At 35.4% G+C, this 17,696-nt stretch overlaps 1 protein-coding gene across 3 annotated transcripts in view; it reads left to right on the forward strand.

Annotated features, from left to right (window-relative positions):
• Nucleotides 1-16,158, forward strand: part of dia (diaphanous related formin 1) — a 100,633-nt gene extending 84,475 nt beyond the window's left edge. For all 3 annotated transcript variants that reach the window (XM_089648040.1, XM_089648041.1, XM_089648039.1), the window contains 5 exons: nucleotides 338-502; nucleotides 1,826-1,983; nucleotides 4,007-4,083; nucleotides 8,293-8,371; nucleotides 9,212-16,158. In XM_089648040.1, coding sequence (XP_089504166.1) covers nucleotides 338-502; nucleotides 1,826-1,983; nucleotides 4,007-4,083; nucleotides 8,293-8,371; nucleotides 9,212-9,233 — 501 coding nt within the window. In that variant the 3' untranslated portion in view covers nucleotides 9,234-16,158. The remainder of the gene's footprint in view (nucleotides 1-337; nucleotides 503-1,825; nucleotides 1,984-4,006; nucleotides 4,084-8,292; nucleotides 8,372-9,211) is intronic.
• The last annotated feature ends 1,538 nt before the right edge of the window (nucleotides 16,159-17,696 follow it).

A 17,696-nucleotide genomic window follows, 5' to 3' on the forward strand; every position in this document is an offset into this window, starting at 1 on the left:
GGATGAAAGCATAGTGGTTAAGATTAAGAAATGAACGCTTAGATGGTTTGCGATTGTGTGGAAGAACGAAGAAAGGAGTGTAAGGATAATACATGACGTGGAAATCAATGGTAGAAGAAATCAGGGATGCCCGAGGAAGAAATGGCACGATCAAGTGAATCAAATACTTGTCGAGTTGGGTTATATCAAGTAGTAAAAATAACAGAAGAGTATGTACGAATGTGAATGGAGTAAGGAGTGTGTGCCGAGACAAGTCTATTGTCTCTGCCTACCTCTGCTGGAAAACAGCGTGATAGTTAGTTATCAAAATATTTAACCTTAACCGCACATAATTCAGCCGTTTGCGGAGGAATCCCGAGCACAATGCGACGTGCTGCGTTCCATGCTCAAGAAGATGGAGGAACTGTACGCAGATCTGGCAGAGTTCTACGCGTTTGACCAGGCCAAGTACACCCTGGAGGATTTCTTTGGAGACATCAAGATCTTCAAGGACTCTTTCCACGTAAGTATTTTTATCGTCTTATTTCTAATTTTTTCATTTCACTACTCCAAGTAAGTGTCCTGTATCTAATTGGTTCATTTGACTACTAAAAGTGTGTTTTTTAATAGGTTTATTGGGTCCAAGTGTCCCGTGTTCAATTGGTCCATTGGAGTATACCAAGTATACTTTTTCAAATAGGTTTATTAGGTCACTCAGCGTCCTGTTACTAATTGGTACATTTGACTACTCCAAGTTTTCCGTTTCTAATTGTTTCTTTTGGCCACTCAGTGTCCTTGTTTCTAATTGGTTCATTAGGTCACTCCAAGTGTCCTTCTAATTGGTTCATTTAGTTACTCCATGTTTGTATCTAATTGGTTCATTAGGTCACTCCAAGTGTCCTTCTAATTGGTTCATTTAGTTACTCCATGTTTGTATCTAATTGGTTCATTAGGTCACTCCAAGTGTCCTTCTAATTGGTTCATTTAGTTACTCCATGTTTGTATCTAATTGGTTCATTAGGTCACTCCAAGTGTCCTTCTAATTGGTTCATTTAGTTACTCCATGTTTGTATCTAATTGGTTCATTAGGTCACTCCAAGTGTCCTTCTAATTGGTTCATTTAGTTACTCCATGTTTGTATCTAATTGGTTTATCAGGTCACTCCAAATGTCCTTCTAATTGGTTCATTTAGTTACTCCATGTTTGTATCTAATTGGTTTATCAGGTCACTCCAAATGTCCTTCTAATTGGTTCATTTAGTTACTCCATGTTTGTATCTAATTGGTTCATTAGGTCACTCCAAGTGTCCTTCTAATTGGTTCATTTAGTTACTCCATGTTTGTATCTAATTGGTTCATTAGGTCACTCCAAGTGTCCTTCTAATTGGTTCATTTAGTTACTCCATGTTTGTATCTAATTGGTTCATTAGGTCACTCCAAGTGTCCTTCTAATTGGTTCATTTAGTTACTCCATGTTTGTATCTAATTGGTTCATTAGGTCACTCCAAGTGTCCTTCTAATTGGTTCATTTAGTTACTCCATGTTTGTATCTAATTGGTTTATCAGGTCACTCCAAATGTCCTTCTAATTGGTTCATTTAGTTACTCCATGTTTGTATCTAATTGGTTCATTAGGCCGTTCCATGTGTCTAGTTTCTTATTGCTAGCTACTCCCAGTGTCCTTTTTCAAATAGGTTTATTAAACCACCCATGAGTGGATTGATGGATCACATATGCGATAACTGCATACTGGAACAGCCGCCAATGTATCACATATGCAATAGTCTTATAGATAAGGTTAAATAATCTACTCTTTCTAACATGTTTATATGTGTTTTGTACATGTAGAACGCTCTCACGGAGAACATGGTCTTGAGGGAGACGGAAGAGCGGGCGCAACGTGCCAAGATGGCGCGCCAGACTGCGGAGCGAGAACGCGGCGAGCGGGCGCACCGCCACAAGGCGCTCGTCAACATGGACACGCAGCAGGAGGGTGTCATGGACAGGTACTTGTTTTTCAATTCAACTTTTTACAAATGTATTAGAAAGACCTTCTTTCCACTTATTTTTTTCCCCAAAACCTCCCAGGTTTGTTGCGCCAGTAGTATGCGAAGAAAAGATGATAATGTGGTTGGAAATTCAATTTGTACCTGTACTAAATATGCCTTTGAACCTCCTCAAAAACGTTGCTTAAAATCGCTTTTGCTGCATTTAGTGACTAAATCTGAAAAGCCAAGTGCTTTCCTACCTTCCTTTAGTCTTACTATAATCCCCAATATGCAATAGTAACTGACAGTTGGGATTCTTATGCAGTATCAGATAAATATCTACAAATATGTTTACCTTTATTGACATGCCGTTATGCGCATACTAATATGTCCAGCGCTACTTTATTTACAGTGAAACCCGCCTATAAGGTTCCCACATAAGAAGTTATGCGCATACTAATATGTCCAGCGCTACTCTATTTACAGTGAAACCCGCCTATAAGGTTCCCACATAAGAAGTTATGCGCATACTAATATGTCCAGCGCTACTTTATTTACAGTGAAACCCGCCTATAAGGTTCCCACATAAGAAGTTATGCGCATACTAATATGTCCAGCGCTACTTTATTTACAGTGAAACCCGCCTATAAGGTTCCCACATAAGAAGTTATGCGCATACTAATATGTCCAGCGCTACTTTATTTACAGTGAAACCCGCCTATAAGGTTCCCACATAAGAAGTTATGCGCATACTAATATGTCCAGCGCTACTTTATTTACAGTGAAACCCGCCTATAAGGTTCCCACATAAGAAGTTATGCGCATACTAATATGTCCAACGCTACTTTATTTACAGTGAAACCCGCCTATAAGGTTCCCACATAAGAAGTTATGCGCATACTAATATGTCCAGCGCTACTTTATTTACAGTGAAACCCGCCTATAAGGTTCCCACATAAGAAGTTATGCGCATACTAATATGTCCAGCGCTACTCTATTTACAGTGAAACCCGCCTATAAGGTTCCCACATAAGAAGTTATGCGCATACTAATATGTCCAGCGCTACTTTATTTACAGTGAAACCCGCCTATAAGGTTCCCACATAAGAAGTTATGTGCATACTAATATGTCCAGCGTTACTTTATTTACAGTGAAACCCGCCTATAAGGTTCCCACATAAGAAGTTATGCGCATACTAATATGTCCAGCGCTACTTTATTTACAGTGAAACCCGCCTATAAGGTTCCCACATAAGAAGTTATGCGCATACTAATATGTCCAGCGCTACTCTATTTACAGTGAAACCCGCCTATAAGGTTCCCACATAAGAAGTTATGCGCATACTAATATGTCCAGCGCTACTCTATTTACAGTGAAACCCGCATATAAGGTTCCCACATAAGAAGTTATGCGCATACTAATATGTCCAGCGCTACTTTATTTACAGTGAAACCCGCCTATAAGGTTCCCACATAAGAAGTTATGCGCATACTAATATGTCCAGCGCTACTTTATTTACAGTGAAACCCGCCTATAAGGTTCCCACATAAGAAGTTATGCGCATACTAATATGTCCAGCGCTACTTTATTTACAGTGAAACCCGCCTATAAGGTTCCCACATAAGATGTTATGCTCATACTAATATTTCTAGCACTACTCTATTTACAGCGAAACCCGCTTGTAAGGTTCCCACAAAAGAAGTTTCATGCCGTTCGTGCTCCGTAGACCTTTTTTTTAAAACTGAACTTGCTCTTCGTGCTCTGGAAATCTGTATAGAGGACAAAATCAGAATCGCTTGCATTAATGTACCGCAATCGAGTCTATTCTTTGGATTTTCTGCTCCGGCTCTCCACAGGTTAAAAAGTTTTTTCCGTTCCCTTAGAAAACCTTATAAGAGAGTTTCACTGTAGGTACATCAGAAGTGTGGTTAGTAAATCTCTCCACATCCATCAATTGTCAAAGACTTGGCAGAGTTGAATTTTTTGATGTGACAACTGTTTATGTAAGCATTCTAATAAACATGATGATTTTCCTTACAGTTTGATGGAGGCCTTGACAAGCGGATCCGCCTTCAGTAGAGAGAGGCAGAGAAAGAAGGGTCCCCGTGTAGCAGGAGGTACGTCTCATCTTACATATTATTATATATACTTAATTCATATTACTTTTAATAAGATCTATACATTTTTGAGGATGGTCCATGATAAAACAAAACATTGAAGAAAAGTGGAAAAAAGACAAACTGTTACTTATCCAGTTCTAACCTTTCTCTAACCATCATTACTAGTTGCAAACTGTTTGAAATATGGAACATATTGCTAAAAATTTCTACAAATTCTAGTGCTTTTGTTTTTTGGACCAAGAAAAAAGAAATAGTATTATCATGGAAGCATTTTTTTTGTGTTATTTTTGTTAAGTAAAATATTGTTTTCCTCTCGTATTTGTCATTTATTGTTAATTACCTCGAGATATCAGGCTCGGAATTATTGTCAGGCTGTTGTTGAAAATAAACTTATAAAGAAAGGGTTTGTGTGTCCGAACCCTTTGGCAGATGCTGCCTCGGTAAGTGTTGATTATCCTTTTTCCTCCCATTCCTTGTTTATGTATATCCTTAGGTCTACTTTCATCCAATTCCATCAAACACTAATTTTTTATTTTATTTGTTTTACAGTCCGTTTTTTATGTTCATATGAAGCTGCGTAATTCTTATGTAGTTTCGGATGCAACATAAAAAACAAACCTAACCAAACTTATTAAAATATTCTGTTTTATCCGGTTACCAAAAAAAAGTACAGGGCAGATGTAAGCGTAATGAAAAAGATCTATAAAGGAATGTTTAGATGGTTTGTCTGAAAAATATGCATCGCTTGTATGGATGGAAGAAGAAGTTGGGGATGCTCTAGTAAGATATGGCACTAATAAAGTCCGTCAAATTTTAGAGTTCAATGAGATGAAGTGTTAATGTGGATGAAGCAAAGGAGTGCACTAAGATTGAGTTGTGTGACTTTCCATTCTTTGGGTCTACAATCGAGAAGTGGCATGATGGTTACTTAAATTTTACCGATTGAGTCAGAAATGGCAAAAAAAATTGTGCTCTGTATGGCCCTTTTTCTACAGGGATACCCAAGTATCCGATACTCCTATTGTATACTCACTTCACAAACAACTTGTCGCGCACAGTCCGTACAAGTTGCTACTCAAATCATGAGACCCGCGTCGCCACTTCAAAACGAAATTCTCGAAACATCAAAACTAGAATGCTTTCATAAACTCACTCTTTATTGACTTTTATTTTTAGCATTGTTCTAAACTAAATGGACACCATGTTTAAAGTCTCGATGACATGAGTTGGGATGACCTCGCCTGGCTGGCCGTTGGAGACTGGTGTTGCCGAAGAGTTCCCAAAATGTCGGCAACATGTGCCTGTATACAAACCTCCCCACTAATGTATGGCGGTAGTCGTCAGGATACTTGAATCATTGAGTATCGGATTCTTGCATATCCCTGTGAAAGAAGGGCTTAAATGAGTCGAAAAATATCCCCTCTCTTTTAAATTTTTTCGATTTCAGAAGACTTGGATTCAGATTAATGAATCAGTTTTGATAAACGGTTTGGGCTTCTTGCTTCGATTGTCTAATGATATTTAGTGAAACCGTCCAATGGTGAGCTATTTCACATGGCATGCCGTTTTCATCAAATTACTGACTTGTGCGTGCATGGGGCATGTTTGTGAAAAGTGTTTAATAAAAATGTAAGAATGAGGGAATGATTTAAATCACTGTACTGTTTTAATGTTGTTGTTTATACAACCTGATATTGACTTTTCTATTGGTATCTGTCATTATTTTGTATGTATTTAATATATTATGAGAATTATTTTGATCCATTTGGGTGTTGCAAATGGTAAGAATATAATACATATCAGCTGTCCAAACAAACAATGTTGAATGTGAAAATTGGTCACATTGCATTGCATTGTTTAACCCATATACCGCTCAACAAATTAGCTCACTTATCACCAGATTTCGACATTTTTTTATTTATCATTTGAAACACTTATCTTGTTCTGAAACCTTGATATTTTTATTACAATAACATTCATGTGTAAGCTACGGAACTATCCCAATTGAGTTTTCATTGTTAACATTTCATTTTTTTTCCGAGAGCATTATATTTTTTTTCTAAGAAGTTATAAAAGCTTTAAAATATCTGCACGCTTTGAAAACATATTCTGCATTCTTTCCTGATCATACAAAGTTATGCCGAATTTGCCAAAACTGTCACTTTTTTAAATTAGTATGTTACTAATTAAAGAAAGTGTTGTACTGTGTACTAGTGTTGTGACTAAAATGATGGTCATAATTTATGATACAGACAAAATATACAATTAAATCATCAAAACTGAAGCGAAACAGATATTCTTATGGACTAAATGGCGAGAGATTGCCTCCCAGCTGCCGAGATTTGCAGACTTTGTTTTCCATGTATCTGAATGAAGTACAGACATTTCTTCTTGAATATTCGAGATGCAGATGCCAATGGGATAAAGAATAAGCCATATTTTAATTCCGGAATGACCTATACATTCTGCGAAATTTTTATTTGAATCTGGGGTGCCGCTTGATCACAAATGCATGCGTCAGCCGCGCTGTGGACTTGACTTTCCGAATCACAAATGTGTGCGTCAGCCGTGGGTAAAAAGTTAGAATTGCCGTAATATATTTTTCCAATGAAATAAATATGGGTTTGAGCAAAGCCTTATAACATTATATTTCGTTCGCTTAAAAATAAAATAAACTGCTCTTATTCAAAGTTACCAATTTGCACATGCAATATTGTTTCTTGGTTCCATCAATATCTGTATTTATTGTGTTGTATGTATGATGTATTTACATATGTAAATGGTGTTAGATTTTTCCCCTTTCATCTCTTTGTATTTAATTCTTTATCCTAAAACATTTAGCAGCTAGATTTTTTTCATGTTGTAGTTTCTGATCAAAAGTTCGCTATTTCCGGATATGATTTAGAAGTCATCTTGTTACAAACAAATGATAAAAAAATGACCATCTTATAATCAACAAGTGGAAAAAGTTATTATGACCTAGTTGTTTAAACCTAGTTGTTTGAAGTCATAATAACATGGGCATTTAACACCATTTTGATTTTTTTTACATTTAAACAATGTCCATCAGTGTTTAGTTTAATGTTGACGACCATTATGCATGCCGTCTTATTTTCATAAGACTAGCATTTATATTAATTTGCAACTCATCATAAAATTTGACAAAATACTGACCGGCCAAGAATCTGCAGTTAACGGGGACTGTTCAAATGTCAAATAGAAAAGAAAGCACTGAATGCCGATTTATGATAATGTCAAATGTTCAGAAAGCTTAAAATTTTTTATTGGGCAAAAAATTATCATTTTCAAAAATAGATGTTAATTTAATCAAAAATAGCATCCATATGAAGTAGTGTTTTGTTTTTGTCCCTTGCTTTCACTAGAGGAAATGGAGGGATCTGTTTTACACATTATATTGGAGCTTCCTTCACACGGTATGAGCCATTTCATTTCATCACTGTTCTAAATATCAACACAGTACTCTCTCGTTAATCCGCCTTTTCGCTTCATCGCCTCTTAGGGCAAGTGTCCAATTAGTGAAAGCGGCGGTTTATAGTGCATACATACTAAATGTGCTCAAAATTAAAGCAGGTGTTTCGTAAAAACACACAAAAATCGCTTTCATTCTTTTGGTGCCATGTTACGCTTGCGAGAAGACTCCATTTTGTAAATTAATTCAAATAATAAACTTGGCAGAACAAAACTAACAGAAACAAATGCTACATTTGCCAGAATATACAAGACTAACTGGAAGGTCCTAAAACAACAATTTATTAATAACGAATAATGACTGGTCCCACATGTCGGTAAGCAATCCACATAAACCGAGTGCTTTAACACCCTGTGCAGAAAATTGAGTTTGCTATAGTAAGGTCTGCAGTGCAGTTCAGTGTGGAATTTTTCAGCGACCCGACCCGTCAGTATAAAAAGCTTGGCGCCTGCGTCGAGGCAGGCACGCAGCACACTACTGAATTTGACGTAAGAATACCGACTAATTAAAGAGCTTGATTTTGTGGTTTCAAATAGTAAAAATGACGGCAGTTTAAAGTAGTTGTCGAATAATGGAGCGGCGGCTTACTGAGAGAGTACTGTACACACATTCATTACGCTCGTCCAATTATTGTACATAAACCCTGGTGCTTTGTCCAATCTCTGCGATTTTGTTGAATTGTAACAAAATTAATAATGTATGTTTGTGTTTTGCAGCGGAGAGAAGAGCACAGTTGAGTCGCAGCAGATCCCGCTCTGGAATGGTGGGCGGGCTGTCCACGAGAGAGCTATCCAAGTAAGTATTTTTATTATATCTCAATAGCCACCTCTAATCTGGAGCCTCTGGATAAATGATTTTATAAACTCTCGACTTAAATCTTTAGAACATACACCTCAGGTTGGAATCCTTTCTTTGTTCTACTGAAATTTCAATGAAGGGTGCCGTAGGAGACATGCCAAATGCATACTAAACATTTGTAGATGGTTCTACCTAAACACTAAACGCATAACTTGTATGAGCTCTGCCACTTTTATAGTCCGTGTAGTTTGTAGTTTGTCAGCACACTTTTAAGGCATATCTCTTTTTCTTTCTATTATTCTATTATTTAGGAAGTATGTTTACGAGAGTTGGGAAGGCTGACAGAGATATTGAAAGAAGGGTAAATGCAGGTAGCTCTATTAATAGAGGACTGAACGCAGTTGGCGCTAACAAAAAATTGTCCAAAGAAGCGAAGTTAGCAGTCCACAATGGAATACTGTTATCTACCCTGATGTATGGAAGTGAGGCATGGAAATGTCAGAAACTGATAAAACCATGTATGATTGTGTGAAAAATGTGGAGATCTGCAAGAGGAAGCTTAGATGGTTTGGGCATGTAGAGCGAATGAGTGAAGAAAGGAGTGTAAGGAGAATATACGACGTAAATGCGAATGGTAGCAGAAGTCGGGGACTCAGATACTTGAGTCGGGCCATGTCAAGAGTCAGAATAATAGAAGAGTATGTACGAGACGATGTATGATGTGAATGAGGCAAGAAGTGTGTGCCAAGTTCGAGTTGTTTGGAGGTCCGTCCTCTCTGCCTACCCCTACGAAGAAACTGCACAAACAATAACATTGATATTTTATCTACGTTTCAGTGAATTGCTCGGCTCTGCGTAACCCGAGGCCCTATGAAAAATAACGCAGCCTACTCAGCGTGCCGTAATCACAGCATTCTTCCAAAATTTTGGAACTACTGGAAAAAAAATCCATCACTACCCATCATCATATACTGTTTTCGCTGTTAGTTTAAACAAACAATCAATACCGATTCAAATAATCTACAGGTGATAGCTGTTACGCCTTCCAAATCATCACCAACTAAACTGTCTATGAGAATTATGTACTACTTTACCTAAAAGTAATGTGACATTTTTTATGCCAATAGTGGCACAATACGCGTAAATAACCCTCAAATTCATCGCTACGGACATATATTTGTGCATTAGTTTTAAGCCAGCTAGTAGCTATTGGACAGATGCGTCGGTGGGAACAATGGTCTGCCAGCTAAGTCTTCAATCATTGCACAAGCAACATTCTCCCACTACAATAAGTAAAAAGAATTAAAATATTGACAGATTATTTGTAACCCGGGAATATTTGTATTTCATTTTGAAAGATTTAAAAATATAATCATGACCATTAAAAAGAGTGCCACATATGGCCTGTATGTTACATAAGGCCAATACGTCTGTTATACGAACATTTGGAAACGAGGTAAAAAGATTAATACGTAATTTAAAAAAATGTATTTTACTTATAAGCATATCAATATGTAATTATTTATTTTTAGTTGTAGATTCAAATATACATTACTATCCACATTACTGTAGTCCAATAGTATGGGAATTACCCTATTTTTTTATTTGGTTAAATTCTGTACGTCCATATATGATATGCTACATAGGTACATACTTTCTCATGTGGCTGTCTTGAAACCTGTCCCAATAGAGGTCATTCATTCCCTCCAAAATGGAAGTGTTTTTTATGTACAATTTTTTATTATTATTACAAGTCTTTATATTATGAATTTATTATAAAATTTGATTGTTATGACTTTTTTTTGTTAAAATCAATTTGAATATATTTGGTAAAAATAAATTATTTTTAAATTATAATTAAATTTCTTTATTTTAAGGTATATTAGATTCAAATGCTCAATCAATTAAATTATTAATTTATTCTTAAGACGTTGGATCTGTGTTAATTTCCATACAATTATTGTTGTTTTTGAAATCTGTTTGAACACTTGTGTCTTAAGTATTACCCTATTATGCATTTCCACTTTGGATAGAAAGACAAACTAAACGCGGCTGTCGGGATTTTTTTTCGTTCGGTTTAGATATAGAGAATAAAATCTGCCTCATAGATTGAATTATTTTGATAATATTAGTAAATTTATTTTTATAATTATTTTGAAGAGAAAGTCAGTTGGTACTAGCTGTGGACTTCAAATACGTCAGTTGTAGAGTGTCGGAGAATTATAAATGTGTATATTTTGTGGTACCTGCGGTGAGATATAATTTAAGAATTTAACAATTTATAATGTGAGTGTAACCAACTGCCATCTGTTGACAACTGTGGAAAGTGTAATATTTATTTTTTTTACATTTTCTACATCAAAATTTATAAAGGTGCATGCATACATTACAAGTTTCACATTTTTAAAATTTTTGTTCAACCAGCCTGTACAAAAGACCCAGACACCATCATCCAAGATGGCCGTCGATTATGTTCAAACACAATTTATTTTGTGGGTGGATGTTTATTTAATCTTATGGCAAGTACAAAATTGGTGAAAATACAATAGAATTTTTTTTAAATAGATAACAAATATCAGAAAATGTAATGTAATTTTTTTTTTCTAAAATCTCTTGGTCTGGGTGGTATTTTATTATGAAAATATAAAGCTAGGTTTTAGAAGTTTTGAACGCATTTAAATATGGTCTATGAAAAGTAAAATGTTGACATTGTAGATGCCTGTCAATTATTTCAAATATAATTTTCAATATTTATATTTGGCTTTGAGATATTTACGAAATATTAGCCGTTTTCTAAGGGTTAACAGGAAACAGGAGCTCGAACGAAACATACAATGTTTGTATAAAAAATGGCCTTTTATATAGGTGGCATTGGTTCAACTCACACCGGTTAGTAGCCGACAGGACAAATGCGTTGGTCTCCCACCCAGGCGACGTGGATTCACTCCTCTGGCTTATTTACTAGTTATTTTGATAACAATACTTGCATTTATTCCTTTATGAAATAATTAACAATTCATCTAACATTACAGGTTAAATTCCTATACCTTCATTTTGATTTGCGTGTTTAAAATGTAATTTTTTAAAATTTGAATGTGTAAATGTTGGATTCACACAGCTGTTGAAAGGGTCAGAAAGATAAATAGTTAATTAAATATTGTTAATATTTATGAATTTTCCTACTTACAAGGAATCTGTAAATAACCCAATATGAAATAATAAAAACCTTGAATTATATTTTTTAGTTACTTTTAAGTGTATACTAAATTAGTATTATTGTAAAATTGTGTGGCCTTAATTAGATTATAATTTTAAATCTATGTTTTTCTACTGTGTAATATTAGCAAACTTTAGACAATAGATCTCTGATTAAGACCAGCGGGTCTCCCACAAGGTGTTTAGATATACAGACTTTAAGGTCGTGACAACACTGCCATCTAGTGGAGCAGGGTAAAAACTAACGATGAAAAACTATTTGTATGTAATTTTTTTTAAATAGTCCTTACACTTAGATTGTCGTAATTTTTGCATGCGACTTTCTAATTTCATGAATTGTGGCAGTTTGCGAAGAAGTGATGTATGCATGAAAATCTTAAACTGATTGATAAACGCTTTGAAGGTTTAAAAATACACATGGACTATTATCGTCTTACTCATAATTGATAATACAGAGGGATAAGAACAGGTTATTAGAAAAAATTACACATAAACATTTCGTACTGCGTATACTGCAGGGTTAGAGGGCGACAGATTTTAAAATTGCCTGAACCCAACTATCGAATTGAGATGGAGATGATCTATTAACAATCAGGTTGATTTGACAAATATCGATCGGTCGCGCAATGAAATTGTAAAAAAGCGGTAATACCCATTGGCAGCACTATCACGGAAATATTTTAAATTGAAATATCGACTTACCAAAGCAAATACGCGATGCGTATTCAAATTGGCCAAGTTTCAAAGCATACCGGGTCAATGACATCGCAAATGTCATCTGAAGAAACATGAAGTTTTTAGGACCAATTTGTTTCATACAAAAAGCCCGAAGATATATCGATCTAGTGAGTGGTTTATTTATGCCGAGCAGTATACGACCCTCTTCACCGTATAGCTATACCAACGCTGCAGCAATGTATTAGGGAATCTTTATGAGTAAGTGTTTAAGTATAATAAAACAAAAAAACTTTAAACAACATTAGCATTGAAATATTGTTTATTTACATTGTTTTTATGGTTTTCACAACTGCCACAATTTTGTAGTGTAGGTATCGCAACCAGAGTTGACCCAAACACAGTACTCACACGGATGCATTGCTTGCATGCAGCATGCTTCTAATTCGTTATTCATAAAGAAATAAAGTTAATTTTGATTTACTATAAAAGAATGCTCTGGAAAACTTTTAAAATATGCAAGTTTAATCGCTCGTTGTTCCTTTCTCACAAAATACAATAAGGACTGGTTGTTTCATTGAATTTGAACATTTCATAAAATTTCAAAATTAATTTTTAAGTTCTGTAAAGGCGATGCCATACGTAGTAATGCAAAATCATGTGTTTTTGGTTTGAAAATTTGGTCGCCTAGAAATGTTTCAGATGCTTTAATGAAATACTGCGAGTAGAATACATCTTGGCCTTTGAAATAATTTATAGAGTATTTTTTAGATAAGTCTTTTTATAAGCCCAGAAAAAAATAATGTATAAGGCCTATGAAAACTACTTTAAAGTTCAAAATCTCCTACTTACGAACCCATTTTCGGTTATGATTTTATTGTATAATGTGGCGAATTAAGTTATTTATAAAATGATCGAAAAACATTTAAATATTTGTGCCTGAACATCCACAAAATAAAATAAAAGGCACTTTTTGGCCATGTTTTTTTCTTGCATAAATCAAAACAGGCGAATAGTGTTAAGCGGGAATTTAAACCTTATCGCCATCTACGTAAGGTGTGTTATTGATTGCGGCTCGATTCAAAATATTACACGACGTAGTGCATCGCCTTAAGGTTTTTTTAAAGATTTATTATTATATTATAACAGGCCATTTTTCTTTCCAAAACTGAAATAGTAACCGAAATCGAATAGAAATTGAAAATTAAGGTTAAATGCGACGCTCATTATATTCTGCGTGTTCGTAGATGGCTTAATTAATTTATTTTAATAAAATAAAATATATTAACGCCATCTATGAACACGTAGAATATAACGTGTGTCGCGTTTAACCTTAACTTAAAATTTGATGAACTGATTAAATTCTGTGAAACAACCTGTCCTAAGACAGAAGGCTATATCGCAGTGAAGTTTCGCAAGGACAAACACTGTCAGAATTGCGTACGCATATGAACCAATGCACACAATCCTAAGTGTTCATTGTTTGGGTCAACTCTAATTAATTGCACAAACTATAAAAATTATAATTTTTTTGTAAATTTGTAAGACATTTCCACGCACATTGTATATATTTGTTGTACTGAAATGAATTAAATTCCAACTTTAGTTTTATGCAATTATTAATTCTATGATGAATGTTGATTTTAGTTAAGATTTGTTCAAATTATTAGTTTTCGGATACGTTTTTAAACAGGAAATTATCTGTTAGTTGAATGTAGATTATATAGTACACTCTCTTCTATTACTTTCCAGTGTCACCAAGGACCATATGAGTCGTGTAATTTCTATACCCGCTATATCAACTTTCATTGATTTTGAGAAAACTGCAAAAAACTGTCATATCTCTAGCGTACATAAGTAATTGCATTAATTTTTTTTAATATAATGAATTGGAGTAATAAAATTTCAAAAAGCATATATTTTTCTATATATGTCTAGCAATAAAAAATATAATTAAGTAATTTTGATAAATAAAATGGATAAAGCGGATTTTGATACTCACTTCGTGATATAGAGGCTTTTGAAAGTCAACTGAGCCGACATGGCGGGTTTAGAAACACACGCGTAGATCATTTTGACAAACGAGCGTGGCGTCAGAGCTACGGCCATATTGTATTTTGGCAAAATAACTGCTTGTGATTTATTTTACTTATGAATCCGATATAGCGCGTTTTGATAGTAACTTTCTGTATGATATAGCGGATTTGGTTTCTCACTCGCAGTTTTAACACGGTTTTTGGTCGTGATAAGGAGGGTTTTGAAACTCAATTTTAGGCTCCTCTTGTTGCTCGCAAAAATGTGAACAAGATGTCATACTCAGATCATTTTGTCAAAAAATCGGATATAGCGGGTATAGAAATTATAGGATTCATATGACGGTCCTTGGAACATTTTTACAAAAAGGTTGTGATTGTTTGATAAAATATTAATCTACACTCACCTGATTAACTGATTCATACATGTACGTATTCGTCCTTACCTTGAAATTATTTACCTCTCTACAATAGATAATAGAAACAAGGAAGATATGTCATGAACCATTATTAGTATTAAACGCCAACATGCTTCACTAGTGCTCGTGGCACCCATAGGTGTAAATGCATAGCCGCTTTGATAGTACATGCAGCTCGACGACAGTCAACATACTACTTCCATGCCATATATTATACCTTGTTTCTATTATCTATGCCTCTCACAAATCATGAATTAAAATTTTCGACTTTAAGTTCATAGGTTAACATCATTATCACAATTCTAAATCCCAGAGTCGGGTTTAACCTATACAAATTTTGTCTTCTCCAATCCTCAAACCTTCCCATCTTGCTCCAATATTCTTCCACAAAGTCAGTCTAACTCTTTCTCAGTCTACCTTTGGGTCGATTCCACTGGGACAGCCATTTGGTTATGATTTTCAGTGTCATTCTTTCCATGTGGCCAGCCATTGAAGTCTTTGAGACCTACAGAATTAACAATAGTTTCATATTCAATAAAATAACTAGTTTCATAGATCATTTTAATTCTGGAAGTTCTATTTTCTATATACATGATTACATTTCTAAATACCTATGTACATATTAGTATTTTGCATTCAAATATCAAGTGTTTTCCATTCATATTAAATCCACTGTCAGCCTCTTAAGGCTTTTCTCAATTCTCATTGTAAGGTTATAACAGAAAAAACTTAACTATTTTGTCTTCACCAATGACATTTAAAACTCAAAACAAGCGAAATGACATGTAAAAATCTCAAAAATGGCAAGCGAAAGATACGCTAATTTTCGTACTTTGGATTTAGTGCTTTTATTACTAAACTGACACATAGTGTAAGGTTGTGTGTTATATCTTACTAAATTGCATAGAAAGTGTAAAAATGCCCCAATGTATGTGATGAGAAAGTGTTTGCATTACATTATTACAGAATGTATTATTCATCGCAACTTTGAAGTACGCAAACGCCGCCCAGTCTTGTACCTATTTCATTCATGCACACATATTCTTTAAATGTCTATCTTTGTCACACATGAACAACGTTTGGATTACGAATTTACTGGAAACATAATTTAATGGAGTGTTTTGTTACTTGCTACTTTTCAGGTTAATTTTGTCAGACAAAGTAACATGTCTATTTGTATTGTAACGTCATTGTATTCACATGTATTTTCTTCACTTCTCTCCATATCAATGCACCTTGTCAGTTACTGTCGCATTATAATAACTGACAGTTCTCTATGTTTATTATATTTAATTAATAAAATTTTGTCCATTATTATTCTAAGGTTAGTCTTTGTATATAAACTTTATTCTGTATAATATTGAGAGCTTCAATTTATTTTTTTAATTTTATTTAGATGAATATAAATAATATTATGTAATAAAAGTGAGAATAAACAATATTATTATTGTACAATTTTTATTATTGTTTTCTTTTCTCTTCTGTGGATTATTTCTTTGAAAGCTGGACAACACATGACTTCTCCCGATTCGCCTACCAACACCGAGGCACTCAAATCTGTTATTTTTGTTTTTATATTATTACTATCTGACGTGAACCTGGCATTGCTCGAATTTTCTCTACTTTCAATAAATATAATATCCATGTATTATGTATATAAACCTTCCGGAAGAAATTTTCTAAATGATAGTGAAAACTCTCTCTAACTCCGTTGCATAGTTTAGGAGAACTAAGCACACAAACAGACAGATGCGGATAGTGCCTTTTTTGTATTATGTTACCACCTCGATGTGTGCATTTGCCTAGTTTGAGGTATTAAAAAAACAAATAAACAAACAAACGAAACAAAAAACTTAAAGCACACAAACACTATATGAAAAAAAAAATTCCATAGGTTGCTTCCCGGGGGGGGGGGGTCAAGTTATTATTACATATACACAAGTATAAAAAAATATATATTTGGGGATTTGGTAAGGAGACAATAAAAATAGGTAGGTTGTGATGTCACAGTGTTTATTTTAAGTGAGTCGCGCAGTTGTGAGACGACTCCGGACCGATGACGAGCAGCAGCTGTAAGCGGCATGACAATAGATGACGGCGGTGGAGTGGTCGAGGCGATAAAGTCAGTGGCTCGACACCGCGTTGGTGGAGACCGGACTTGAGGATGTGTTCAGAACTGGCGAAGACGTGGAGTCTTCCAGTGTGAATATAGCCGAAGGTATAATTGAACTGGTTGGGAGATACAGGCCGGCGACGATGTCACGGGGCCGAGGCGCAGACCAGCAAAGGTGTCGCGGGGTCCAGGGGCGTGAGGAGCACAGGCCAGGGCGCTGATGTAATCCCACGAAGTCCATGATAATCTGTAGCCTCTCCTATGACGTCCATGCAAAGCCGGGCGTGGCAAGTAGTGGCCGGGCGTGGCCAGGTGGCCGGATGCTCATTAGGCAACGAGTGGTCGCAGATTGGTCACTTGTAAAACTGCCGATTATTTACTGACTGACTGACTAAGTACTTCTCGATGCGGCCCACTTTTATAGGCACCCGGTGTGTCGAGAATCTTCAGGTGTGTAGGTAGAATGTATCTACAATGCGTTTTGCATGGGCGAACATTCCCGAATTAACTTCTCAAATGCCAAAAGTATAGCAGATATGAAAAAATGTGTAGCTGTTGAGCGCCGGCGTATCCAACTGGTAATCAGTGAGAGAGATAGCAGAGGTTATGAAAATGTCCAAAGAATGCGTCCGTCACATATTGAATCAAGATTTAGACATGAGAAAACTCGCAATCGACTTGCGCCTAGTAAAACACTATCCCGCAATCTACACTACTCTGAAGCAATGCAGCTGGTCTGAACTCTAGTTTAAAGGCGCTATCAACTTGCGCCTAGTAAAACACTATCAAGCAATCTACACTACTCTGAAGCAATGCAGCTGGTCTGAACTCGAGTTTAAAGGCGCTATCGACTTGCGCCTAGTAAA

Source organism: Hesperophylax consimilis, chromosome 27 (genome assembly GCF_061612785.1).
Source record: "Hesperophylax consimilis isolate HC1 chromosome 27, BYU_Hcon_1.0, whole genome shotgun sequence".
Lineage (NCBI taxonomy): Eukaryota > Metazoa > Arthropoda > Insecta > Trichoptera > Limnephilidae > Hesperophylax > Hesperophylax consimilis.